The following is a 15,845-nucleotide window of genomic DNA, read 5'->3' as shown; positions in this document are numbered from 1 at the left end:
TGTCCTACTGCAGCGTCGTCGGGGTATTGCAACCACGACGCAAGGAGTAGGACTCACCATCGCTCTGTGGATCCGAGGTTCGTAGTATAGACTGTTATAGGACAGACTGGGCCGACGACGTCAATGGCCTAATTATGGCGTGTGCCACCGCTTACTCTTTTCGAGATTTCGCACAAACTTGGCCGTGCATGGGTGCAGTGCTCGTCATCTGCTCGTGCCGGACGCCCGAGGATCTCGATGCGAGCTACTTTAGCTCGTGGTCTATGTACCCGCCATGACAGGCAACTCCTTTTGAAGCACCTGCGCTCAGCTCCTGCGCACCTACTTCTCGAGTAGCGTGCCTGCAGAGGCGTTGGACAAGTAGCAGGTGAGCAACCGCGCCCTCGCCGCTAATTCCACGCAACCCGCTGGGCGCCACCTTCAATGAGACACCGTTCGTGATAGGTACGGGAGCGCTTCGGGCACGCGCTCCGCTCGTCGCGTGGGCATACTGGCGCCCGCATTTGTTAGCCATCGCCGCCTATGTAGCCTGCGCGCGTCCTCGCGTCCGGCGCGGTTGGCCGGCGCGGCTGCGGCCAGCGGCGATGGCTCCGCTTGGCCGTTTGAACCTGGTACCGAAGTTCGTAGTAGCCACATCCACGCGTGCGCCAATGAGATCCGTCGTATTTATAGGTACCTTCGAGCTGGTTGCAAAAAAAGACGCATCTTTTAATGCCGCTACTGGCGTTGGATATGCATTTCGTCTTGGTGTTTGTATGTAGCTCTGGAAAGGGCAACATGAAAACGAATTAAAATGTTAAATCGAAGTTCTAAAAGTGCATTGTGAGCAAAGCGCATTTTTTATCCCCACGGCGGCCGCCCATGTCGTCCTTCGCCACGCGCCTCAACTCGCTCAAGACGCGGGGCGTCTTCAACATCGACAACGTGCAGGCGGGCCGCGGCCGGCGCCCGTCGACGATCGACAAGTCCAAGCCCAATGTCATTGACGTGACCTGCCCGATGACCGAGATTGAGTGGGAAGGCTACCTCTACAAGCAGAGCAAGATTGTCAAGACGTGGATTCCGCGCTACATTACGCTCAAGGACGGCCTTTTGTGCTACTACAAGAGCAAGAAGCACGCGGTCGAGCGCACGCAGCTGCGCGGCTCGTGGCAGATCGCCAAAGTGCTCGACACGATCCCGTCCGGTGGCATTGGCGGCGGCAAGCTCCACTCGTCGACGCTCGGCTTTAGCATCGTTGCGACCAACAACCACATCATCCACTTTGTCGCGATTAGCCCCACGGAGAAGGAAATGTGGCTCCACATGTTTCGCAAGTGCTGCGAGCAAGACTCGTACCAGAAGAGCCTCGCGACCGAGCAAACGACCTCGACCAACGGCGAGAGCAAGCTCGCGCGGTCGTCGTCGCAGCTCTTCTTCCAGGGCCTCACCGAGCCCATGACCGGCGGCCCCGTCCTCTTTGAGAAGCTCGCAACCATCTTGTCGGACATTACGCCGACCGAGCTCATGGATGTGCTCCCGATCTTTGTCAACCACCTGAGCCAAGACGTTGACGTCAAATTTGACTTCGAGCCGCTCGACTGCGCCAAGTACGGCTTCTCGCAGGGCATGTACTATGCCCGCGAAGGCTTTGTGCACTTTGTGTCGCTCTTCCGCCAGACGTTTGCGTTGCAAGCGGCCAACAGCGACGAGTTGCCCAAGGTGTACCCGATGAAGGACGTCGACTCGGTCGAAGTTGTCGGCCAGCACGTGCTCCTCAAGCTCAACACGACCGAAGAGATCCGCGGCCGGTTTGTACACCGCATGCAGTTTTCGCCTTCTGGTCGCATTGCGCGCATGAGCGTCGACTTCAAGGTCGCGTCGTCGTCGTCGTCGGGCGCCGCGCGCACCCGCCCACGCTCGCTGTACAAGCTTGAGAAGCACCCGCAGAACTTTCACTTGTGCTACAAGTCAAAGCGGTCGCTTTTGTTGTCGTTCCGTGACTTTGAAATTCTGGGCGTGCTCGGCCAAGGTCCATTTTTGTGATTTTTCACATTTTCACCCATTTGCGCTGTTAGGTGGCTTTGGCACTGTCGTGCTCGTGCAGCGCTTTACAGGCGGCGAGCTCTTTGCGATCAAGGTCGTCGACAAGTCCGCCGGCGCCTCGAGCGCGCTCAAGGAACGCCGCATCCTCTCGACGTTGCGCCACCCGGTACGAACTGATACTTTGATATTTCCCGATGCTCCAATTTTCCGAGTTTTCGATTTCGGAATTTTGAAGTTTTGGATTCGGAATGCTGCATTCTGACACAATGACTAGTTTTTGGCCCGGCTGCGCTTTGCGTTCCAGACGCAGACCAAGCTCTTCCTTGGTCTCGACTTTTACACGGGCGGCAACTTGTACTACCACATGCACTCGTCGACGAACGCGGATGGGACGACGATGGAGTGGACGGGCGGTCGCCGCATGGACATTGCGCGCGTCCGCTTCTACGCGGCCGAGCTCGCGCTTGCGATCAGCTACTTGCACTCGCACGGCATCATCTACCGCGACCTCAAGCCCGACAACGTCATGCTCGACGACGTCGGCCACATCCGCCTCGTGGACTTTGGCATCTCCAAGCAGCTCATGAAGGACGAATATACCGGTACGCTTGCGGGGTCGCCAGCGTACATTGCGCCCGAGCAGCTCAACACGCAGCGGCCGCAGTATGGCACGAGCGCCGACTGGTGGAGCTGGGGCGTCCTTGTCTACGAGATGCTCACGGGCTCGACGCCGTTTGAAGACAGCAACATGGCCCAAATGTACCGCAAGATCCAGAGCCAGGACATTCGGTATCTTATTTATCTTAGTCTTTTTGCGGATCTCACCAAACGAATGTCGTAGGTACGACTTTCACTGGCCGGTCGAGCCCGCGGCGATCGACCTGCTCCGAAAAGTCCTCGTGCGCGACCCGAGCGAGCGTCCGTCGTTTGGCGAGATCCAGAGCCACCCGTTCTTTGACGGCGTCGACTGGATCGGGCTGCTCCAGAAGACGGTGCACCCGCCGTTCACGCCGTCGACCGACGATGTGTTTGCGCACGTCTCGACGCACTTTGCGAAGATGAGCGTCGACTCGCTCGACAACACGCCGTGCGTCGGCGTCGGGCTGCCGTCGACGTCGACCAAGAAGGGCGACGCGGTCGATCTGCACATTGACGACTTTAGCTTTTTCTACGAAAAGCCGGACGAAGTCGCGCAGAACGACTATGCGTACGCGCTCATTGCGCAAGTCAAGGAGACATTTGCGCGCGAGCACAATGGCTGCTGCCCGCCGTCGTCGGGCCCGACGCTCACGCATTTGCACTCGGAAGACGACATGACGGTCGACAACGATCTCGACCCGGAAGTCGACCTCGTCGTGCGGGATACCGAGATCGAGAACAGCCTCAGCCGCTGCAACAGCGTCGACTTTAGTCGTTCGAACAGCGCCGACCTGAGCCGGTCCAACAGTGTGGACCTCAGCCGCTGCAACAGTGTCGACTTGACGGTTGTTGCCGGCAACGCCCCCGACGCCGACCGCAGCGAGCTCTAGGACGTAGCAATACGACGTAGGATGATTTTACGAAAGGATAACAAACAAGACAAGAACCAGTAGCGTACGCGTAGTTGACCACGATAATGTTTGGACACATGATTCGAGCCAAGATTGCCCATGACGTGGCGCTACAGAATGGCGCTGGGCGCAAAGGCAATGTGTCGCTCCGTGCCAGCCCGCTGCCGCAAGGCGCCGAGGTGGAGCTTGACGCTGTGTTGCATGGACAGCCGTCGACACACGGCCGCCACCTCGTGCAGGTCGTCTCGCGTTTCACACTGATTAGCGTCGTCGTCTTGCCCAATGCGAAGGGCGTCGTACAGCTTTGTCGGTGATTGCCGTTGCTGTTGCACGTCCTTTCTCGCTTGCTGGCGTGTCTGGAGCTCGTGGAGTGCTCGGCGGGTAGCTTCGTCGCGGTGGTGCTTGGGGTTCGAGACGAGCGATGCAAACAGCGGCGGTTGTGGTTCCCGGAGCACGCGCCCGACGTGTGGTCGCCGACTCGGCGCGACACCAAGAGCGTCTTCAAAGGCCGTTTTGCGGTATGTGGGGTAGCAGCGCTCGTCGTTGCGATCGTATATGGCTGTCGGGACGGTCACAATTATCTGCTTGTCGCGCAGGGCGTACACGTGGCGCATATCAAGGTGGTAGCGCGGCTTGGGTCGAGGGACAGGGCGCCGAGACGACGTCGAACGGCCACTCGACATGGGCGGCAGTAGTGGCTTGCTTGGCACCGGGCTCGGTGTCGTGGCCGGACGATCGATGGCGGTGATCAGGCGTCGCGACGCGAGCGACGCAGCCGTGGTGACTGCAAGGTCGTCTTGGTTCTGTAGGGGTCGTCGCGGTGAGGCCATTTGGCCTCGCGCCGTGTCAAAGAACTGCTGCAGTGCACTCGCCCGTCCTTGGCTCCGGTGCAAGCTCACATACTGCAGCCGCCCAACATGGGTCGACGACGGGTACTTGTACACGGGTCGGTGGTCGCTGTTGTTGTTGGCGCGCTACGTTGTCGTTGGGGTGCGTTGGGTGTGACGAAGAGGATGCGTACCAAACGAACGATCGCAGGCGTTGCCACGTCACGCTGGCTACTCTGTGCGTGCTGAACTTTTTGACGCACCGCGAACCCGCGGTAGCGCGCCTACATTCGCTTTAGCGAGTTAGTACATCGCATGGGCGGTCGACCTGCAACTTGGAAAAGACAGCGTGCATGCGGCTAGGGTTCGCGAGCGCGTGGTCGTGGCGCTTGTGCTTTTTCATAATCTTTTGTATGCTCGAGAGTCGGTCAGGCGACGGCGCGCGCGTCCTTAACTGCGCGAGCTTGGACGCCGCGCGCACCCACGTGTACTTGATCTTGGGCGAGACTGTCCGCTTGGTGGAGTCGCTGCGCTCTATGCTCCAGTCGCATGCCATATCATGTGAGGAGGAGGTGAGAGGTTGTACCCCGCAGCCGCACGAGGTACTGCCACATGGCGCGGGCCATGAGGTCGTAGGCGCGACGGAGGGCGACCGCGTACAAGCGAGCAAGGAACCGGCGAGCAACGGCTTGGAGCACGATGGCCATGTCGCTTCGAAAGAGCGCCGCTGCGTCGCGCTCCTGTCGCAGCACCGCCAAGTAGTGCAGCCGCCGGATCTGCCAGCCGCGGCACCCTGCCTGGATGCGCGTCGCTGCCTACGCGAAGGCGTTTGGCATGGGAGGCGTTGGTGTGGGTATGTCACCTTGACTTGTCGGATCGTGTAGACAGGGGGGCGTGGAATGCGCAGAATCGATTGGCGAATGCGGTTGCGCATCGACTTGCGCGTCGGCGACGGGCGCGGCGGCTCGGGCATTTTGATCGGCTCATCAAGCGTGACAGGGTCGTCCTCGATCGTACGCAGCTTTGTAGAAAAGTCGACCTTTTCGCCTGTGAGCTTGGAGTTGAGCAGGTTCAAGAGGTCCATGGCCTAGAATTGTTTGCGTTTGCAGATAAACTGTACGAGACGCCATACGCTGTCTTGGTGCTGTTGCGTCGTCGACTCGGTCGCGAGCTTGGCATGCCACGCCGCATCGATCGTCGGCTACACACGTTTACTCACTTGGTGTTTATTTATGGGAGGAAATGTACCGCAATGAGCTGCAGGAGGGTGCCCAGCGACTCGACCTCGGACGCTCTGTACATATTGGGAGTGGTCACGCCCAAATCGCTCGATGAACGCTCCTCAAGCAAAACGGCAGTCCCGTGTGCAGACTTTGGAGTGATGCGATTCACCATCTGCACGATACATCGATCGGCTGTTGCCAAGCGCATGCGCGAGCATACCTGCACAACGCCAATGGCGCGGTGAATCTCCCGCTGCAACGGGAGGCAAAGCATGTTTTCGGCCGACGCATGCATCTTGCCATCGACTTTGGCATCGTAAAGCGGGTCCTATCGTCGATGACGCTGCATGAGTCACCACGTACAAGAAGGAGAGAGGTCGAGACTGCATCGGGGCGACAAATGTTGATCGTTGCTTTGCGCGAGAAGCACCGCCCGACGAGGCCCATGGCCGTCGAGAAGGTGCCATTGAGCGGTCGTTTGACGTTGTGCACGGCCGCGAGTTGCAGCATGCGGCTGCGCTTGTCATAGATAAAGACCGAGGCCGACTGCGACGGGACGACCGCCACGAGACTCTTGAGTACTGCGCTGAGCACGTCGTCGAGGGACACATCCACACGCGTCTCGTTAACAGAAGAGGCGGTGCCAAGCGCGCGCAAGCGCTCCGTGTGCTCGACGAGAAGGCCAGCATTGGGCATGGTCCATCGTCCAAAAATCTGTTTTGCGTTTTGCTAAAAATAGCCACTCGAGTCGTGCCACGTCATACACTTGATATATGTATGTCAAGCAAGACCACAATAAGAAACCCAATCTTAGTACAAATGTCGGAGCACAGTGTGGCCTTGGTTGCCACACTCGTTGTCATCGTCATCGTCATCGTCCTTATCGTCCGCTATGTCTGGTCGCGGAAGCTGGTGGAAGGCTGCCGGCGGTCGGCCACGCGGCATGCGCGCCGCGTTCATCATGTCAAACACGGACGACGAGACGCTCGCATTCGACTCGATCGAGCCCGACCGCTGCAGCGGCGGTGGCGCCGACCCATCGTGAAGCACCATCGTATGGAAACTCGTGCGCAGTGGGTCCGAGTGCAGCGAGTTGGGTCGGGACTCGCTCTGCGACGACGACGTGTCGGCGTAGAAGAACACTAGCACAACACACGCATCTCAGAGAAAGGACGCGGCACAACAACGTACATTTGCCACGCTCGTCGCGACCGGGGCTGTGGACATGCACGACATCGCGGTACGGGAGTGAGCCAGAGCCAGAGCTCGCGTCGTCATGGTCGAGCACGATGGTGTGCGTCGTTTGTGTCGTCGAACGCTCGGGCTTGGGCGGCGTCGGCCGACTGGCGTCGATCTTGGCCGCGACAAAACACGTTTTGCAGAATTTCTCTCTGGCGAGCGCGCTCGAGCTCGCCGATTTGGTCGGTCGGTCGACACAGTAGAGCGCGACGGTGCAGCCCTTGCACACCGCCTAGCGCATACGCGATTTAGGAAGAGTGGTGAGCGTACGAAGCACCTCGCCGCACCGCCGACAGTGGTGCTTTCGCCGTAGCAGGTTGAAGCCTTTGCTGCACACGACGCACGACTTGCTATGCAGAGCGATCAGACAGTGAGTTCTGAGATCTCGTCGCACCTTGCGTGGTTCCAACTGAGAGAAAAAGGTCCTGTGGTCAGTCGTCGGGCTTCGGGCGCGCTTGTTTCCTTTGGGAGCCTCGTGAGGTCCTTGACGAGACCGCCGGGCACAAAGACGCCCATCGCCTTCCAGTAGACAAGGTGCGCTGCCGTGCACTGCTGGGCCGCGTTGTTGACGCCATAATGTCCTGCCATTTGGCTTTGGCTGCGACTTGCCGCGGGGGGACCTACAGTATTGGCGGTCGAAAAGGCAAACTCAAACGGCAAACTCAAACGTCGTACCGCGCGACGACTGCAACTTGGCCCGCACGACCACGTCGACGGTTCCGTTCGTGCTCTCGCGGGAGAGCTTGACGGTCGAGCAGCGCTCGCCAAACGTCAAGGACGACCGGCTGTGCTCGAGCGGCCGGACAGCGACCGGGTCCGTGATGACCACGTACGTCACACGGCCTTGGGCATCGAGACGTGTGCCGGCAAACTATCCGAACGTATAAAGTCCATGCCTTGTACGAAGCGCGAGACCTCGAGGTAGATGTACTCTTGGTCCATGTCTTCTTGGTTGGCGACCTGCACCGCGAGCTTGAGGTACTTGACTCCGAAAAACTGACCTGGGTCCTCGGGTGTCCGGCGGTGCGTGAGGTTGAGCAATGCAGCGTCGAGGAGCGCGTCTTCGTAGAGCACACCGGAGAGCGCGCGGAGGTCGTGCGTGTTCTTGACGTAAAAGGCCTCTTGCAGCGCCGATATCGACGTCTTGAGGCTCCCGACGGCGAGGTATTCGTGCATCTCGAACGACGTCGGCCGGTCGCGCGGCTTGTGCTCAAAGAGCTGCCAGCCCAACTTGTCGGTGACGGCGTCCCAGCCGTTCGTGGGCGTTGCGGACGACCGGTCCCAGCCGACGTGGCCGCGCAGCGCGAGCCCCATGATGCGCTCCATGTTGGCCAAGTGCTTTTCGTAGACGTCCTGCGTGAACTCAATGCGCGGGTAGCGCGCTGCAGCGTTGGCGACGCTGCCACCGCTCGTCGTACCCGTAGCCATTGCGCAAGGATGATCGATGACGACAACTACCTTGCTTGCTGCTGATGGATGGGGCTGGGCGGTAAATGGGCTCCTTGACGACGGCTGCCATCTGCTGGCCTTTCTGACGGCACGTCCCAGCTTCGACGAAGTTTGACAACCGAACACAACGCGCGTCGGACGTGCACGTGTGCTCGCAAGTCCCGCGTTGATCGTGTTGCCCTCATCTCAGCGTTGTAGAACTTTCTACAGAGCATATGAGATGGCCAAGCTTGTCGACGCCCATGCCACTTGCAGTTGACCCTCTTGCTTCCACCAGTCGACTACGTTGAGAGCTCTTCCATCGCGCACGCTGCTACATGCGTACGCCGCTCGTCAGGTATTTGTGAGCTGGAGGTGCTTTCGATTAGTAGACACTGCGTCAGTTGGAAATCGTGCAAGATGGTCACACTCTATCAATGGCAACGGCGTGGCTGCGCAGATAGGCGGCGGCAAGATTCGGCGCGGAGACGCTGTCTCTTCAGGAAAAATGAGTTGCCACACCTGTGAGCCTTGGATATAGTGTTGATGAAGCGATATGCGGCAGAGATAACTGCAGCCTTTCAAGATGCACATCCAAGGAAATAGCGCCGACTCGAGCTCGACTGAGATCTTGGTTGTAATATTTTGAAGTCTGGCTGTGGAGAGGGCTACAAAAATGTGACACTGCAGCACTCGCAGCTTCTCGAGTTCGTGGACCAACAAGAATGGAGCGAAGGTCTTCTCGCTACCAGCCTGTGTTGGGCCGCAGAGGACTTAGGCACACTGCACCGAGTTGCGATCATTCGTCGATTTGGTTGGTTGACAAAAAGTGATCATTTGACGTTTCCAACTGCCAAAGAAGGTGCATTTCCGAAGTATGTCAGTGGTACTTCGATCGCGCACTGGTCCATGCAGACATATCAACCATGAACCGACCGCCGAAAGGGAACTCAAGCCGCCAACAACCACGTCACCTCATGAGCACAACCGCCGTGGTCGTCCGTTCAACGTTCGGCGTCGTCATGGGCGGTACATTTTGTGTGCGATGATCTGGACAGGGCAACGACGACGACACCAGAGGTGCCGAAATTGCTAGGAGGTATCATTGACGCCGACCTCCAAATTAGCGCCCGAACGCAGTGCGAATCCCGCCATTCCTATGGGAACAATATATATTTTTCCTCGCGTAATGCGACTGTCGTGGCCGACTAAACGCTTGCGACGTCAGCTGCATCCGAACCGACATATATGGCCGCCTGCGAGCGCTCGAGTCGCCTCCCAGCAAACTGCAACCTGCGGGTAAAACCTCTTATAATTCATATACTGTGGAAAATAATATGTGTAGGATTGTGATAAGTATAAATTGTGGCAGTACCTGGCTGGCGTCGCCCACAGAATCTCTGACTGCCATGGTCGCGATCCCGCTCTTCAAGGTCGGCGGCCTCCTCCTGCGGACGCTGACCAAGCCCGTGGCCAAGCAGCTCAAGCAGAGCGCCAAGACCAAGCCGTGGCTCAACTCGGTCTGCCGCAGCGTCGGCCAGCACCAGCATGCGATCGGGGTCCGGATACAGATGAGCATGCAGGGCCAGATCCACTGGAAGACGATTCAGATCAAGGAGCTGCCGGCCGACCAGGCCGTCGACAAGGGCTCCGAGTTCCTCGGCGAGACGCTCATCTTCTCGGTCGCGGTGATCGTTGCGTGGTACGAGTACGACCGCAGCAGCCGCAGCGCCAAGGCGAAGGAGCTCAAGGCCAACGAGCGCGAGTTCCAGCGCCTCCAGCAGATCGAGATGCGGTTCCGGAACCTCGAGCATCTCATGGCGAGCATGCAAGACGAGATCTCGGTGCTCAAGCAGCAAGTCGACGACGCGACGGCCAAGCTCACGCTCTACAAGCACGAGCAGGCCGAGGTCGCGCGCCAGCAGCAGCACCAAGTCGCCGCCACAGGCCGCTGGTGGTAAGACCATGCCACTCCATCCGCCGACTAGACGCACCCCAAGGCTATACTCGTACCATTAGCAATACAGGAGGATGCTACCCTCGATCGCTCGCCTTTCTAAGTTGGTCTACGCCAGCCCCATGGCCGTCTTGACCTCGGCCATGGTGGACGACGCGATCGTGGCCGCCGCATCTCGCCCGTCGGCGAACACTGCATCCACATACGCAGGGTCTTGCTGGAAGTGCGCGATTCGAGCGCCAATCGGGGATATCCTACCAGGTTGCGTGAGCAGACGTCCGACTCTCTGTCTGTACTTTTCAACGACAGCCTCGGCGACGACGTTCTTGAACTGGCCCGTTTGGTACGACTAGAAGGCAGCAGCATGCATCACAATCCCATGTATCCGACTTGGACGTACGCCATAGTCGCGCTGAATGTCCTCGATTGACTTGTCCGAGACGACGCTCAGAATGGACATGAGGTTCGAGACGCCTGGTCGACCGTCCTTGTCGTAGAAGATACCGTCGATCGCGTCCGTCTGGGCCTTGCGGATCTTCTTGAGAATCACGTCGGGCCCGTCTGGGTTGTATCAAGTTGATACTTTTGCAGTCTGTGAACTGCAGTACCTGTGAGGTCGATGCGGCTACCGACCGCCGGGTCCGACTTGCTCATCTTCTTGGTCGGCTCCTTGAGACTCATGATGCGCACGAGCTGGTCGGTTGGGTCTTCGCGGACAGGAATTGGCTTGGGAAACACCGGCTGCTTGAAGCGGTCGTTGAAGGTCGTCGCCACCATGCGCGCGAGCTCGAGGTGCTGCTGCTGGTCGTCCCCCACAGGCACGTGCGTGGCCTTGTAGAGGAGGACGTCCGCGGCCATGAGCACGGGATACGACAGCAGTCTAATTTAACCGTCGTCGAGATGGTCATTTCAAAATTCTCAACAATGTATACCCGAGCGACACGTTGTTTTGGTCCTTCTGCTGGCTCTTCTGCTTGAACTGCGTCATGCGGTGGAGCCACGAGAGCGGCGTGACGCAGCTCAGCAGCCACGCGAGCTCCGCGTGCTGCGTAATGTCCGACTGCTTGAAGAGCACGCACTTGGTCGGGTCGAGACCGCAACCGAGGAGCGACGCGCCGAGGTCGCGAATGTTGCGCTGCAGCTGCGTGGCGTCGTACGGCATCGTGATCGCGTGTAAATCGACCGTCATGTAGAGCTGCGACGTCCGCGGCGCCTGCGTGTGGTTCTGAAGCTCGACCCATTTCGAGACCGCGCCGCAGTAGTTGCCGAGGTGCGGCACGCCCGTCGGCTGGATGCCCGACAAGATGAGCTTGGACGCTGCTCTACGCCAGAAGATACGAATGAGATCTTAGTCGCATCAGCCCGCCGACTTTGCCGCCATTGGCCTTGCACGTCGAAGCGATTTTGTGCTCACCGGATGCTGATGCAATCATCCGGATAAGGAACCGCACGGAATTCCGGATGACCACTTTGCTCTTTCGTTGCTGTGAGCGCAAGCTGTGAGCTACGCCAAGTATCGTCTTGATCGAGCTGTATTTGTACTAGTTAGTATATACAGTGAGTATACCCACGAAAGTAATTTAGTTAGTAGTAGTACTACACTAGCTCTTGATATCCAGCACCACCAAGACGCCACGACCCACCATCGTCTCGAGCCCGCGACTGAGCGACGTCTTGGCAAATGGACCAGGCCAGCGTCGATCAAGTCGGCTCAAATGTAGTGAATATAGTGAAATAGTAGATAATACGATGGATTGTACTTAGCCCGAGTACAAATTTGTAAACCTGAGCGACACAATGCTCTGTGTGCTCGCGAGCTTGGCGCTGGAGGTCGATGGTTTCGTTGGCCGTGTCGGCCGCAGCTTGGGCGGCGCCGGCTTGGCGTCCAGAAATGCGAGTTCGGCGTCGCGCTGTTGCTGCACGCGCTTCTCGAGCACGTACGCGAGTTGGGGCGAGAGGTCGACCGCGCTGTAGATCTGCTTTTGCACCGACGGGCTCGTGATCGTATGGCAATATTTGTCCAATATCGCATCGTAGCGCGGGATCTTGCCATTTGGGACGTCGACCCAGTTGCGTTCGCGGGCCAAGAGGCCGTGGCGCTCGGCCGCCTTCTTTGGCGCGACGAGTCGACGCGTGCTCGTCTGAAACGAGCTGGGCACGCGCAGGTCCTCGGCCGACGTCGGTCGGTCGACGCTGGGCTTGGGGACGTGGCAAAACGAAGCGTACTGCGACACGTCGCCTTGACGAAACATGTTGAGCAGCAGCCACTCTTCCTTGACTTTGTCGACCTTGGGCTCGAAATGGAACTTTTCCGGGCTTTTCACGACCACCTACAGATGATACATATCATTTTTGACAGACAAGTTGTCTTCATTGGTCCTACCGGTGCCGTTTTCTTTTTGGGCGACTTGGGTGCCGCCGTGTCTTGGCGCCACGGACGGTAGTTCTTCTCCGGCGAGTCGAACGCAATCGCATCGACGCGTGGTGAGATCGAGGGCGCTCGCGATTCGCGCCGCGGTGTCTCGACTTGGATTCGCGGTGGTTTGGTCTGACGTGGCACCGACGGACGTGGCGGTGGCCGCGGTGTTTCGACCTCTGCCGGTGCTTTCTTGGGCGGTAGCCGCTGCCGAAGTTTGCTGATGGTTGGTTTTGGCGTCGTCGCGGTCGCAGCAGGCATCGCCGGAGAGCGCTTCGGCGTCTGCGCCGCGCTGACCGATACAGCCGTGCTCAAAGGTGCACGAGCAACTGAGCTGGATTTGGCCGGCGTTGGGTGTTGCCGTGGCTCGGACGACGGCGCCGTAGCGACCCGGGGCGTTGTTGTCCGTGGGGTTGTCATCGGGTGAAAGATCGAGTCTTCAACGGACGATGTAGTTGTGGCGGGTACCACGACGCGCTTGCTAGTCGGCTGCACTGTCGTCGGCGTCGGTGAGATTGCTTGCGGTGGTGTTGCCGTCGGGCGTTCTGGCGCCGTTGGTGTCGGGGATGCACCCCGAGAGGAGGTGGCTACCATCGAAGATACGTTGCGAGCCAGGACGCCCGCCGCAAGCTGGTTGTTCACCTCGGAAGGTGCAGAGAGATGCGCTGCATTCCCAATTGGACTCGGTGGCGACGTCACTGCCGTCAACGACATTGGTTCTGGCATCGTTTCCAGTGCTGTAAGCTCTTGGAGGACGTCTTCGGACGGAGTTTTTTCTGGCGACGACGCCGTGTCCGTTGCTGCAGCCATGTGAGGCTCGAGCGTGTTCTTGTCCAGCATTTCGGGTGCGAGTAGTACATTGTCCGCCGCCAGCACACCATTGTTGGAAGCGTCGAGCGTCTGGGTGACGGCAGGCAAGGACGCGCCGTCGTCATCAAACCCATCTTCGTAAAAACTCGCACCCAAATCTGTATTGTCCTCGTCGTCGGCGTCCTCCTCGTCGAGCTTGAATTCGTCCATGTAGGCGTCCACAAAGCTTCCGCGGCGACTATTGTTGCCTGCAGTCGCTTCGAGGCTCTCCACCGTCGCCAAAATGGTATGGTCGTCGGCTGCGTCGCCGTCGTCGTCATTTCCAGCGCCTTCCTCGTCACCATCCGTCTCTGACGCGGCATCGTCCACGTGCACCGACTCGATCAACAGCGTGTCGGCAGCCTCGACCGCACTGGCAGGTACCGGATCTAGCATCTCCATGGGCACATCGGACGACATGGGGGTGATGGCGCCAATCTCCACGTCGGTCGCTGGTACATTGTCGTTGCTGCTTGTGGTGTCGTCCTCCTGGTCGAGCGCGGCGGGCACCAAAAGCAAAGTCGAAAGCTGCCCGCTGTCGTCCAACACTGCAGCTTCCTGAGGCACGAACGTCGTCGCTTCGCTGGCTGCAGGCTCGGCGGCATCGTCCGTCGCCACGGACACAACGGCCGCGTCCATTGACATCGGTGTCTCTGTCGTCGGAGGGGTGACCAGATGCTGCGTGCTTTGGCCAGTCTCGAATGGCTCGTTATGGTTGTTTCCACCGTCTGATGGCGGCAATGCTTCCGCAGCGCGAGAGGTCGTTGGCGTACTCAAGTCACTCATGGCGGCTGCAACGAGCTTGGAATTCGCCGCTTGTACAACCGATGGCGCTTCGTTTTGCATCTCGGTGATCGCGCTTTCGGGAGCCGCCAATGGCGGGTGAGGTGGTTCTGCTGAAGCAGGCTCGTCGAAAGACTGGGTTGCAGCTTGGTCGTCGTCATCGTCTCGTGCATCAGCTGCAACGACTGGCGTCTCTGACCGCGGTGCGGCTGCGCTCATCTCCCCAGCATCCTTGGGGTCGCTTAAACTGTCATCGTCCGTGGACGCCGCTTGCACTGCGACGACAGACGCTACAGTAGCCTCGGTCGACAGTGACGGAGGAACGGCAATGTCAATGCTAGCGTCGTCCGCGTACTCATCCGAAACGTTGTCGTCACGTAAAGTGCTTGGACCAAGCGGCGAGGTCGCTGCTCCCGGAGATAACTCCGTCGCATCAGCGGCCAACGGTGGTGTCAGCGTAGCGAGAAGATCCCGCGTACTTTCCACTTCAAAGGTCTCATCATAGGCATCGTCGTCCATGGCGCCATTGTTCGAGTCCATCGGTGACACCGGCGGCATCTCGGGTGTTGACGACGATCCCATGGACGAGCTACCAGAACCGACCGCCAAGGCTATCGGGGCTTCTTCAGTGTCAGTGGCAATGGCGGTGGCGTCGACGTCCTGCGAATCCGACGGCAACTCGTCTTCGATGCTACCTGACGGAGGCGCCGAGCCGTCGGTGGACACGGGGGTCCCAGGCAACGCAATCGACGGGGGTGAGTCATCGTCGACGGCGTCATCGAGCGGCGGCGGGTTCACAAACTCCTCTGGTGCGTCGACATCGTTGGGCTCGCCCGCACCCCAAGCATCGAGCGACCGTGCAAATGACGTCTTGGAAGCACTGGCAACAAGTTCTTCGATCGAGTTTCGGCGCGAGTGGTCGTCAGCCACTGGTGTCGACCGTATCGCAGCGGCGTCCGTGTTGATGACGTTGGTTCCGTCGTCGGTGCGCGACGGCGAGACGACAGTGCGAGCCAGAGCGTCTTCAGTTGAAGGTTGAGGCGGCGCCACGTCGGTGGCTGCGTGCACGGGATCTGTCACGGCCTGCTTGGCAGTGTTTGAAGGCTCGCTCGAAGGCGTCGCTTGCACAGTGTCGTCGGTGCTTCGGACACTGCCATCGTCGGTGCCCAGCGGCGTGTATACATCACTTGCGCGGTCGTCGTGGGCGATGTCTGCAGGCACTGCCGTCTCGATTGCAGTCGTCTCCATCGGGTTGTCGTCCGGTGGTCGCATCTGTTGCTGCTCGTGTTGTGAAGCACCATCCATCCCAACAGTTGGCGCTTCTGCGGACGTGCTGGGCTTCTCAAAAGTTGTGCTCGACGGTGATGGCGACGTGCTTACTGCCAGCACTTCTGCATCGGTGCTGCCACGAGCGTCGAGCCCCACATGGCGTTCCATTGCTGGTACGTCGGGTATTGTAGCGCTGGCAACGGCGTTGTCCGTAACGAGAGGCTCGGTCGCTGGAGCCAGCACCAACAGCGCCGCGCTGTTGAGAGAATTTCCAGTCTC

General features: G+C 59.2%; 6 protein-coding genes across 6 annotated transcripts; 2 read left to right on the top strand and 4 right to left on the bottom strand.

Moving 5' to 3' along the window:
* The first annotated feature begins 826 nt into the window (after positions 1-826).
* On the top strand, positions 827-3,674 carry SDRG_02399 (AGC protein kinase). The gene is made up of 4 exons (XM_008607985.1): positions 827-2,011; positions 2,058-2,191; positions 2,300-2,814; positions 2,867-3,674. The coding sequence occupies exons 1-4, from the start codon at positions 862-864 to the stop codon at positions 3,552-3,554; spliced, it is 2,487 nt and encodes an 828-aa protein (XP_008606207.1). The 5' UTR covers positions 827-861; the 3' UTR covers positions 3,555-3,674.
* An 11-nt stretch (positions 3,675-3,685) lies between these two features.
* Positions 3,686-6,334, bottom strand: SDRG_02398 (hypothetical protein; the record flags this gene model as incomplete). Its single annotated transcript, XM_008607984.1, has 9 exons — positions 5,989-6,334; positions 5,846-5,953; positions 5,651-5,797; positions 5,535-5,603; positions 5,265-5,489; positions 4,989-5,217; positions 4,731-4,936; positions 4,597-4,686; positions 3,686-4,549 (listed from the first exon to the last, which is right to left on the bottom strand). Exons 1-9 carry the CDS (start codon positions 6,319-6,321, stop codon positions 3,686-3,688), a joined length of 2,271 nt encoding a protein of 756 aa, XP_008606206.1. The 5' UTR covers positions 6,322-6,334.
* A 43-nt stretch (positions 6,335-6,377) lies between these two features.
* On the bottom strand, positions 6,378-8,484 carry SDRG_02397 (hypothetical protein). Its single transcript, XM_008607983.1, has 6 exons — positions 7,780-8,484; positions 7,540-7,735; positions 7,259-7,484; positions 7,142-7,214; positions 6,817-7,096; positions 6,378-6,767 (listed from the first exon to the last, which is right to left on the bottom strand). Exons 1-6 carry the CDS (start codon positions 8,290-8,292, stop codon positions 6,436-6,438), a joined length of 1,620 nt encoding a protein of 539 aa, XP_008606205.1. The 5' UTR covers positions 8,293-8,484; the 3' UTR covers positions 6,378-6,435.
* A 1,217-nt stretch (positions 8,485-9,701) lies between these two features.
* On the top strand, positions 9,702-10,253 carry SDRG_02396 (hypothetical protein; the record flags this gene model as incomplete). The annotated part of the gene is made up of 1 exon (XM_008607982.1): positions 9,702-10,253. The coding sequence occupies one exon, from the start codon at positions 9,702-9,704 to the stop codon at positions 10,251-10,253; it is 552 nt and encodes a 183-aa protein (XP_008606204.1).
* Positions 10,254-10,269: 16 nt separating this feature from the next.
* Positions 10,270-11,656, bottom strand: SDRG_02395 (tryptophanyl-tRNA synthetase). Its single transcript, XM_008607981.1, has 6 exons — positions 11,620-11,656; positions 11,182-11,571; positions 10,858-11,129; positions 10,650-10,810; positions 10,546-10,598; positions 10,270-10,503 (listed from the first exon to the last, which is right to left on the bottom strand). Exons 1-6 carry the CDS (start codon positions 11,628-11,630, stop codon positions 10,359-10,361), a joined length of 1,032 nt encoding a protein of 343 aa, XP_008606203.1. The 5' UTR covers positions 11,631-11,656; the 3' UTR covers positions 10,270-10,358.
* A 322-nt stretch (positions 11,657-11,978) lies between these two features.
* On the bottom strand, positions 11,979-15,845 carry SDRG_02394 (hypothetical protein). The gene is made up of 2 exons (XM_008607980.1): positions 12,633-15,845; positions 11,979-12,579 (listed from the first exon to the last, which is right to left on the bottom strand). The coding sequence occupies exons 1-2, from the start codon at positions 15,732-15,734 to the stop codon at positions 12,010-12,012; spliced, it is 3,672 nt and encodes a 1,223-aa protein (XP_008606202.1). The 5' UTR covers positions 15,735-15,845; the 3' UTR covers positions 11,979-12,009.

This window comes from Saprolegnia diclina (assembly GCF_000281045.1).
Source record: "Saprolegnia diclina VS20 unplaced genomic scaffold supercont1.5, whole genome shotgun sequence".
Lineage (NCBI taxonomy): Eukaryota > Oomycota > Saprolegniomycetes > Saprolegniales > Saprolegniaceae > Saprolegnia > Saprolegnia diclina.
This window is presented reverse-complemented; position numbering and strand designations above follow the sequence as displayed.

Bases quoted from the DNA above. Each gene is read 5' to 3' on its own strand.
- SDRG_02397 (XM_008607983.1), bottom strand. From the start codon at position 8,292: ATGGCTACGGGTACGACGAGCGGTGGCAGCGTCGCCAACGCTGCAGCG. The intron at 7,215-7,258 runs GTGCGACGAGAT...CGCTCTGCATAG, and splicing joins CTCAGTTGGAACCACGCAAG to CAAGTCGTGCGTCGTGTGCA. The intron at 6,768-6,816 runs GTACGTTGTTGT...GTGTTGTGCTAG, and splicing joins TCGCGACGAGCGTGGCAAAT to TGTTCTTCTACGCCGACACG.
- SDRG_02399 (XM_008607985.1), top strand. From the start codon at position 862: ATGTCGTCCTTCGCCACGCGCCTCAACTCGCTCAAGACGCGGGGCGTC. The intron at 2,012-2,057 runs GTCCATTTTTGT...TTGCGCTGTTAG, and splicing joins TCTGGGCGTGCTCGGCCAAG to GTGGCTTTGGCACTGTCGTG. The intron at 2,815-2,866 runs GTATCTTATTTA...CGAATGTCGTAG, and splicing joins ATCCAGAGCCAGGACATTCG to GTACGACTTTCACTGGCCGG.
- SDRG_02394 (XM_008607980.1), bottom strand. From the start codon at position 15,734: ATGGAACGCCATGTGGGGCTCGACGCTCGTGGCAGCACCGATGCAGAA. The intron at 12,580-12,632 runs GTAGGACCAATG...TATCATCTGTAG, and splicing joins CCAAAAAGAAAACGGCACCG to GTGGTCGTGAAAAGCCCGGA.
- SDRG_02395 (XM_008607981.1), bottom strand. The intron at 10,599-10,649 runs GTACGTCCAAGT...GCTGCCTTCTAG, and splicing joins ACATTCAGCGCGACTATGGC to TCGTACCAAACGGGCCAGTT. The intron at 10,504-10,545 runs GTACAGACAGAG...GCAACCTGGTAG, and splicing joins GCCGAGGCTGTCGTTGAAAA to GATATCCCCGATTGGCGCTC.